This window comes from Sparus aurata, chromosome 10 (genome assembly GCF_900880675.1).
Source record: "Sparus aurata chromosome 10, fSpaAur1.1, whole genome shotgun sequence".
Classification (NCBI taxonomy): domain Eukaryota; kingdom Metazoa; phylum Chordata; class Actinopteri; order Spariformes; family Sparidae; genus Sparus; species Sparus aurata.
The window spans coordinates 21,740,696-21,751,004 of NC_044196.1; the positions used below are offsets into that span (position 1 = coordinate 21,740,696).

Sequence of the window (10,309 nt, forward strand, 5' to 3'; positions counted from 1 at the left end):
CACACTTTGTTGAAAATCTCATAACACCAATGCCTCTACTTTTGTTATTTTTATGACCAGATGAATAATTATTGTCACAATTTCCTCTCCATCAGCACTCCATGCTCTTTTAATGTTGTCAGTCACATGCAGATGTCACTCGTAGACACCAAGGTAAAAGATGAGTTGTTTAAATGAGTCAGGGAGGGAGGACACTTGGAATTGATCTGTTAACTGATTGGCTGTTTGTGTGTCATTTGTAGCACAACCCATTATCAAGGTGTGTGACAGGCTGATTATGAGCCGGGGCTTATTCGTTTACGTGCTTTCATGTTGGTTATCATTTAGTTTGTAACTATTTTCTTATCGCTATCAATGACATGTCTATCACTGAGACTGTACATAATGCTATTGTGTAATTGCCTATAAGTGAAAACGGTTTTGAGTAATTTGGTGTCTAGTTGAGATAAAAATGAAGGCCAAGTTTCAAAGATGGGCATGGTTTCAAGAAATGATGTAGTAATAAATGCTGAGTAGTCATAAGTTGGACCATTAACATGTTAACAGGTGTTGAGGCTGGTGTTATCCTGTCGCCAGATTGCCAAAGTTCATAAATACTGTTTGCTTTGAATTACACCCCACAGAGCAGTGTGTTAAGTTGTTTTATCATGCCAATTTATCTTGAGAGATAAGCCTTTTGTTGTCACTTGATAACAAGATAACATAACTGTTATTGCAGGAAAACAATGTTGAAAACACAATAATCAATCTCAAGATAGCAGCATTAAAAAAATGATTTCACCTGTTTCTGTCATTGGCTTTCGTACAGATTAGATTTTTTTCTGTGAAGTTTTAATTATTTGTAGAAAGTGTTGATTGATTTCCACATCACAGGGAAATTAATGCAATGATCATCCTCAAAGCATAAACTACTCCTAGGGCAGGATCTGAAAACTTGTAAGCAGTTTTGTATTGACTCCATTTATGAATGTTTTTCAGGGGATAAAACTTACAAAAATACTGCTGTAGTGCTCAAAAGCTGTATACTACCGGCTTACTACTTACTACGTACACTTAATTGTCACCTTATTATGTATGCTGTTAAACCTAATGAAATCCAATGCAACCGTTCAACTAATTAAAATGCTAATGTGTGTGGTTGACACAACTAGGCCTGTGTGTTCCTTTCATAGGTAGTGGTGCATGTGTACTGGACCACATATGTTAATTGAGAATTGCTAGAATTATTTTGCTCCTTCATGTATGTAAATGAACAAAACACCTCTCAATATCATGATTTTGTCCAGTCCATAAATAAACATTCAATTGATCGACACCTGTGACAGTGACAACAAAAACTGAACAATATTACACCATCAGCTGAGGAAATCATGTAGACCTGTGGACCTTGAGTTTGGATGTCTTTGTTGAACTGACAAGCTTTTGAAAGGTTGGATATGTTTCAGAGCTGATTCATTGGACTGCGTTAACATTAAAGTGTTTTTCTTTTTGGTATTGTCTGAAATTAGGCACTTTTCCAAAACTTCCATCATGATGTGTTTGAACTAAAAGCACAGACAACATTTAACATGCATCAATAATGAAAAAAAAAAAAGTTGTATGAAAAGATTTGTACTTTTTATTAATACTGTCATGAATGACATAACAAACATGTCTTACTCAAAATGGAGTCAAGGCTCTTACTGTAAGAGCCTACATATTTATACATTATTTACATGAATACTGCATACAGTAACCCTAGTATATGGCATCATTTACATACAAGATAATTCATTCTAAAAAATAGAGATACAAGTCAGTATTAAAGTGAAGTTTTCAAATACTTGAGAAGCAATGTCAACATTCATGCATTACTTCAGTAGAACGGCACCTGTTTCCAGTGCATGTTTAGTTAGTAATGAAATGCTTAAAAAGGTAAGAATCGTTTGAATAATCTACCACAGTCAATATTCACAGTTTTGTAGGTTGAAGAACTTCAGTTCCCTTTAGGTCCCTAGCAGCACTATTACCAGCAGGCTGGATAGAGAATGAAAGTACTGTAAATTAGAGAGAACAGGATTAAAAATGCAGTTTCATTATTTTCAAATCATATAATTACCCATAATTAAAGTTACCAGAAAAAAGGTGGGTGGGGAATTACTCTAAAACGTACTTTGAAACATTCTCTTTACTGGTGGTTTAAAAAAATAAAACAAAACAAAATTGACAGGTCATTTAAAAAACGCCTGTTTTGTCCAGTTAAGTTGGAAGTCATGACTTCAAAGTATTTAGTATCTGCCGTTTTGAATAAAACAACTGAAATGAAGAATTTCATATTAAATTCCATTTACTTAAGATAAAAGGCTAAAAACAATAACTCTTGTCTAGAGCAAAGTGACAATGAATTCACAAAGCGACTCGGATGCTGCCAAAGCAATGCATTCAAGCATTTACACCAAAAAGTCTAAACTAAAAACTATTTATAGCAAATAAAAACTCATAGATGAATCTCAGAATTCATACTCCAGTGATCTAGTTGGACTGAGGACACTCGACCTACCGAATGTAAAACCAGTCCGGTTCTATATTCTAAGCAGCCATAGATCATAGAAGCCACTGTATTCTGTTAATTCCCTGTGGATGCAATGCTGATTGTCCAACAGGTGTTTTCCATGTCATCCACCATATTTCATCAGTTAAAAATATAAAAACATACTAGAGTCCTAAACCAAAGTCACGGCATACAGAGCTCATTTTAAAAACAGCTCCGTCATTCAAGTTGTGCATTTCCTTGCCGTTCTCCCCACTGGTACCCAGCTGTTCCAAAAACTAGGCGACTTCTGCTCAGTGGTTTGTCATCAGCTGAGAGTTTGCAATCAACCAGGTTGCTAGTCATTTGTCTCTGCTGTGGTTGTTGATGCCATGGACTGGCTTCATGGTCAAAGACTGGAAGATTAAACCCACTAACTGACCAGTTCACCTGCACTGACTGGGTAAAGTGGAACTGTCATTAGTGCCAGGGTGGTATTGAGGAGTCTTTTGACTTATTATGGTTAATTAAAAAAAGTTATAAAAAGACAAAAGTAACATTTTCTACTAAGTACACAAAAGAACAGACATTGCCTATGTTTGTTCATTCTTCATGGAGAAAAGTCTGCTGGAGGGTGGTGGGCAGGGAGGAGTCTTAAGCTCTGTATGTTTGGTGGTGGGTGTGTTTGGCATTCATCTTAACTGATGTGACCCCAAAGAGGTAGAAAAACAGCGTTCCATTCTATAAAAATTTAGTAAATCACTTGTGTGTCTGTAATTGCAGGTACATCTGGAACTTTTAGGTTACTGAATGCAGGTTTTAAAACAACAGTTTTTTTCTTTACATCTTGGGTCTCTTTGCCACCCTAAAGTTCCCCACAGCTGACTCCATCTCCAGTCCAGCCAGCTGTCTATCACAAGCATGTTTGGTCCTCCACCCAAGTTCACCCTATGCTTTCACGATTCCTACTTCAGTTCTAGATGTGTGTAAGTGGGACAGTTCCGCTGAGGTAGTGCTGCTGGACACTGGTGTAACCCCTCTGTGCATTCGTGGGGTCACTGGCATCCCCTCCTGGTCCAGGAATGTACATGCTTATCATGTCCCTGAGGTCACTCTGCATAGGCCCCCGGTGGTGGTTGGGCGTCCCAGTTGGAGGCGAGTGGGACACTGTTTCTGCCTTTACCATGGACATGGTGACAGGGCTTGGCTGTTGGGAACTGCTGCCATATGACATGGGGCTGTGAAATGGAGATGACGATACAAGTTAGACACAGTTTGAGAGTTTAAAATAAAACACTTGTTTAATGTGAGAAATTCTGCTAAGGCAGGAAATCAGATCATACACATACTCAGTTACTGATATTTACATGTATTCATCTTCCATATATTTAAAAACAAGTTATAGATTTATCCAATAGAAGGATGAACTGCTGAACTAATGATTTTTCCTTAAATGCTGTTGCAGTTAAGTCATGAAATATCAAGCCCCTGTGCTTTACCATACATATGTTTATACACAAAGATGTGTTAAAAGTTTCTTCTAGTGCTTGAGCCAGATTAGGAAAACTCATTCACATGGCTTTTAATAAGAAGATATGGGGAGAAGCAAAAAAGAGAGTGATGAGGACAACAGCATGCCAGGCAGTACGGTTCTACAAATTTGTAAAACAATTACTTTATTAATCCATTACTTGAATCATGTAGACTGGAAATAATGTTGTGAATCATGAAATAAATGTGTATAAATACAGGCTGTAGGAGGTAATCATAATGCATTCCTTCATTGTAGTCTTTAAGCCTGCCTATCTGCAGCCTATTTTAGCCTTGCAGTCTCTCGCCCTCGAAAAATCGATGTGATGACTGAACATGTCAGAGTAATATGACTGAGGTCCACAAGTCTGGAGGATGGAGATTTGGATCCAGGCTTTCTGTGACACTGATGCCAAAACCCATTTCAAAATTATTTCAAACTTTTTACCACATATTTTGAATGTCCAATTATGTTATCACAAACAACTTCAAAATGTTGACCAAATATCAAAAGCCTAAAGAAGACAATCACTGTCCCAAATAAGCAGTATTTAAACTAATGAGTTGAGGCTGATGGTCATTTAGATAAGCAGTAGTTGAGAAAACCTAGAGCAGCAACTCAAATGGCATTTGCTGGGATCATAGACCAAAACACAACATCTTCCGTAGTGTTCTGTAGTGTAATGGTATTTGAATGTCACAAATGATTGTTTATAACAAAAATACTGTAGAAGTAGAGGTAAAAGGTCTGGATCCATATTACAGTTATAGAGTTAGCCAACTATTTAACCTGACTGACCTCTCCATTCAAAAAAGACATGAGTCAATTAATTGGCTACACCGATGCTCAAACCATGGCAGACAAACACCTCTGCATGTCACTTTGTCAAATCTGAACAGAAAAGAGTTTTACACACACACACACACACACCTTAAAAAAAGTATAGTCATATTTTGTTACACTATATGAACTTAATTTGCCAACTGAAAACATTTTAAATCATCAATTATCAAAATAGTTGGCAATTAATTTAATAGGCGACAACAAATCAATTAATCAATGCAATGTTGGAGGACTCATTTCTCATAGGGTTAGGGGACTGTCTGGAACTTTACATCAAACTTCAAAAATCTAAAAGAAAATATGTGGGAGCAATTTTAATTCTTTTATGTATTATTTTCTGTCAAAGTCAGAGCCCTTGCAAATTGGTGATGTACATTCCGGCTTGACTGGTGGGGGCTGTGAAGCCAATAGCCACCATCAGAGCCACGTTTTCACCGATTGATACTTAGTAAGTGACGTCACACAGTTCAAAGCAGTGCACTTTAGCAGGATGGTCAAGTGATAGACTATATATAGTGCAGTGCAATGACTTCCATTACAAGTGATACAGCGCTCAGAAAATGAGTGAGTATTTACCTGATGCATAATATGTGGTATTATTTCCTTGTTTTGATGCAGCTAAAGATAGCCAGTGTGAAAGAATTAGGTGCTGGCCATGTGCCATTACGCTAGTTATATCCCGTTTTATTCATGCTGGTTTTTGGCCCATCGGCTCACCTGACTTAGCACTGTTGATACATTTATAATACCTGTTGTTAATGCACATAAATGTTCTATGGTTGAGCTAAAATACAAAGTGGCTAGTGTCAAGTATAGTTATCTGTATTGCTATTGTTTCTTTGCTAACTCGGTGGCAGACATAGCATGTCTGTAGGTTTTTTGTAAATTAAAGTATACTGGTGCTTCGTCAGTGGAGACTTCACACAAATCACAGGAAGCATTGTGTGTCAGCATTAGTGTTACAATATCTGAGAATCCATGTAGGCCAATTAGTGCTGTGCTCCTGTATGGATCATGTTAAGAACATGGGTTAAAATCAATGAAAACTTCATCGTATACTTTTCATTCAGAGGCATTTTGTCACTCTCTTTTTTAACAAAATTCACATCCTGAAATAAACACTGGGGGGGGGGGCAACCAAATTGCTTTTTCAGGGCCTTTACCAATACTAATTATTAGAAATCATCAAGATTGAAACCGATATTTGGGACCGATACTCATTTGCAGACAGCCAGAGCACATTAGTTCCAGTACATGTATTCAAGTGTCACTAAAAGAGACACCTGCCAGCAGACAACATCCCACTCAATTCAAATTGTGTATGCGTGAAACTTTCAAACCACAAACAATCTAAAAAAAGTCAATCAGATCTACTTTCTTATCTGCAACAGAAATCATAACAGAATTGTTTTTATGAGGAAAAAGTAAGATTCATATTCTATGTGCTGATTTCTCCAGATGGTATTTTTTGCCAAATGACCTCAAACTCACAATCCTTAGGTTGCTGAGTATCACTTGGCAAGTGGCCTGACCAAGCTTGTTCTCCCATGACTCAAAAGTTTGACATTTTAAACAAGACAAGCAAATAACTGATCAAGCATCTAACTTTTCTAGGTTTTTTTAATTATCTTTTTTTATATATATAAAAGATGGTCTCTAAAATGTTCACACTGCAGTTTGTGTCCTGCAGGTGTGTCCTCACACCAGAGCATTTATCAAAGTATTCAGTCTTTGTAGCTTGGGGACATGGGACCTATGGCAGGAGGCAAAGACCCAGAAGTTTAACAGGGGACAATGGTTTAGCAGGAATGTGGGTAGAGGACCACACACAGACCAGTCCTGCCTACAATCAAGTCATACTGATCAACATTCCAGTCAGGACCTAGCCCAGAGCAGAGTGTCACAAGCATAACAAGTGGAGAACAGACTGACACCTGTTGTTTAGAGTCCCTCACTGACTTTATGGGACTGGATGTACTCCATCTTACATTTCTACCCAATTAAACTCTTATTTTAAGTATTCTCTTATGAGTTAATTTAACATCAGGTGCACTTGCTTGAACATTTCAGTAGTTTGAGAGTTGTATTTTAGATCATCAAGTCATAAAACCTGTAAAAGACTGAAAATATTTTTCTGTCAATGTACATTTAAAGAACATGGCCTTGATGTGTGCACAATATATACATGGAAATAATGCTAAAATAATATAAAAACACATCATTCAAGCACCTGGATCTGATGTAAAGGATTGTGTAAGATTTACATGATTAGTGCTTTTAACACCAACCCTGTCCAATTTAAAGATGTATATTTGTGCAAATGCATCACAGCAGAAAGCTCACACTATTTTAGCCATCTTTTTTTTGGAAAAGCCACCATCGGGTCACATGAGAAACTGTTGACCTTTTGTTCAGTAACTCAAGAATGGATACATTTCACTTACACTTTTTTTATTTTTTTTATTTTAAGTACTAGCAGATCCTGTCTGATGAAGGTGAACGTGGGAATCCAGCCCAAGAGTACTTTGGAGACCTTGATGGCTTTTCTCTGTGGGGGGGGGGGGCTCATTTTACTAAGCATTGATATTGTTCGTACTATGATTTTATCCATAAGGCCTACATCTTTGAGACACAACAGATGAACAGATGTGAAAGATTCCAGAGTGGTGAAACTCATCGACACAAAGATTGTTAAGAAGAAACTTTTTGAAAAGTGACTGTGATCCTTACTTATAAACCTAACTGTAAACTAGGACGTTATTGCAGGGTGCACTTTATTCCCACTGCCCAAATTTTACTGAGGCGCGGTTGTTGCCTACAGGACCCAACTAAAATCACCTATCACTTCATCTTGGGGGGGCGCTACCTGATTATACGTCACAGACTCAGCTCACCTGTACGAGTTGGCTCCGTTCATGTAGGTCTGCGCTGCCGTCATTGCAGGTGGGTACTGGAGGGCCGACAGATCATACCGGTGTAGCTGCTGTGTGTAGCCGAGCGCCTCGCCCTGCATGCCGGCGTACCCCCCGGTGGGGCCCCAACCGTAGCTTTCCATCCTCGGACTGCCACCTTGCCCCTGCGCCGCCGCCAGCAGGTTCCCTGCGGACAGCGGGTACTTGCCCACCTGGGTGTCCTTCTTGAGCAGGGGCTTGGTCTTGCGGCGTGGCTTGTACTTGTAGTCGGGGTACTCCTTCATGTGGACTGCCCGGAGCCGCTTGGCCTCGTCGATGAAAGGTCGCTTCTCGGCGTCAGTCAGGAGTTTCCACTCAGCTCCCAGCCGCTTGCTGATCTCAGAGTTGTGCATTTTGGGATTCTCTTGGGCCATCTTGCGCCTCTGGCCCCTGGACCAGACCATGAACGCGTTCATGGGCCGCTTGACTTTATCCATGGGGTCGCCTCCGGGTGGACACGCCGTCTTGGAGCTCGGGTGAGAGTTCCCGTTGCTGCCCATGTTCCCGGTCATGTTGCCGGTGACCGGTGACATCCCCTGAGAGGTCTGGTGGGAAGTGGGCTGGCCCGTCGGCTTCAGCTCGTGTTCCATCATGCTGTACATGTTGGACAGAAGTTTGGATGAGTTTTGCCTACAAAAATCAGTTGACACGCTGGAAGCACACGGGAAGCCGTTCGTCGCCGTCCACCTGACGACTGGGAGCGCCGGGTGATCCAAATTAAAGGCTGATTACTCAGGGCACACACCGGCGACAAAACAGGGCGCAGAGGGCGACCAGTTTTTTTTTCAGTTTTCCTAAATTGTATTTCTCGCAATCATTACCGTGGTAGTAGTATACACTGAAGATAGACCTAGTCCATTTAAAAACTCAGCAGCTGTGAAATAGTTCTCGGCGGAAAAACAAACAAACACTTGTTATCAGACTTCCAGCTCACACACTGAACTCATCTGCCTGTTAAAAGCCTAAAGTTCCTCTTCGCTCGTGCAAGTCGGTCGGGTTGCGGACCAATGGGGGCAGAGCGAAGAATCCGGTGCGCGTGCATTTGCAATTGAAAAGGCTTCGACGGTGCACGAGACACTTGTTGGTGGAGGGGGAGGGAGTGGGAGTGGGGGGGAGGCAGCCCGCGGAGAAAAAGTATCTTAAACAATGATCATCGACTCTACTGATCACATGGTTCTAATCTGAACAAGTGATTTTAATTAAAGTTATCTACGAAGGGAGTCCCCCAACCAACATACACAGACAGACAGACAGACAGACAGACACACACACACACACACACAAGCAGCGACACTCCCTCCCTTACACAATAAGCAGCGCGCTCTCTTTCTCTCTAGCCTAGATTATTTTACATTGAAAAATCAGGACAATCTGAAACAGGTAATGATGATAACAACAATGGCTATATATGTATAAATATAAACATATTGCCTCTTGTATTGGAACTGGCATAGAAGTAACTCAGAAAAAAAAAAAAATTACAAACTTGTTGCCGGGTAAATCCTCAGGGGATTATTTTTCAGGAAGTCCTTTTCAGAGTCCTTGGGGTTTTTCCCCTTTGTTGCGAATGTTAATGTTTCCACGAACAGCAAGTTTGATAGACTCAAAATCACAGGCATAAAGTTTTGTGGTTTTTTGTGGGCTTTAAAGGAAGAAAAATGGCGAGGAAACATGCTGTGAATAGGAAAAAAACATGCTGTAGTATCTCCATGCAGTGTCGTTATACTGAGATTGACTTTAGGGCCCTGGGGAAATTTAGTTTTGGAGAAGAAGAAGAAGTAGCAGACTTAGCATTCCACTAGTTTACACCACAGAGCCCACAGTTGGGGTTGGGTGTTGTCTTTTGGTATTCCTTGGGCTCCGTGCAGACATCTCACTTCACTGATTTCACTGATGCTCAGTAGATTGGTACCAATGATGTTCAGAAGTATAACACTTGATGTATCCGTACCCAAACACTCGGTCGGGACATTGCAGTTTGGTGTGCGCGGTAATACGATGGTCATATGGTGAGGGCATATGTTAATAGGTGAGACTGAAACTGTTATGACCCACACTCCAACTCAGTCAACAGCCTTATAGCTGAAAAGAAGAAGTCCTACAACTTCTCCCTGGTGTTTTCACGCTGCCCCTAGATGTGAAAGCAGACAGGGCCAAAGACATTAACAAAGTAATCATCATTCAAATCACATTTACATTTGTGACAGTGCTGCACAAAAATATGACTAAGGTTTGAGTTTGTGTTCACTGGTTACTGCTTTAAAGCGAAACTCTCGCCATAAAGCAACCGAGGCTTTATTTGGGATTGAATATTCAATCCCAAATAAAGCCTCGGTTGCTTTTTGGCGAGAGTTTCACTTTAAGTTGATCTTTGACTCTCATTCCCAACTCGTCAAAAGAAGACTGGCAAGGCTGCTATCCTATAATGTCAGTTTTTGATGAGATGAGAAACTCTGAGGGTCATTATTTGACCAG

At 40.1% G+C, this 10,309-nt stretch overlaps 1 protein-coding gene across 1 annotated transcript; it reads right to left on the bottom strand.

Annotated features, from left to right (window-relative positions):
- Window positions 1–1,595: 1,595 nt before the first annotated feature.
- sox19b (SRY-box transcription factor 19b) lies at window positions 1,596–8,881 on the bottom strand. The gene is made up of 2 exons (XM_030431734.1): window positions 7,778–8,881; window positions 1,596–3,747 (listed from the first exon to the last, which is right to left on the bottom strand). Exons 1-2 carry the CDS (start codon window positions 8,434–8,436, stop codon window positions 3,486–3,488), a joined length of 921 nt encoding a protein of 306 aa, XP_030287594.1. The 5' UTR covers window positions 8,437–8,881; the 3' UTR covers window positions 1,596–3,485.
- Window positions 8,882–10,309: the final 1,428 nt, after the last annotated feature.

Coding starts and splice junctions, on each gene's coding strand:
- sox19b (XM_030431734.1), bottom strand. CDS start 8,436: ATGTACAGCATGATGGAACACGAGCTGAAGCCGACGGGCCAGCCCACT. Junction 3,748..7,777: donor AACGGAGCCAACTCGTACAG/GTGAGCTGAGTC, acceptor TCCATTTCACAG/CCCCATGTCATATGGCAGCA.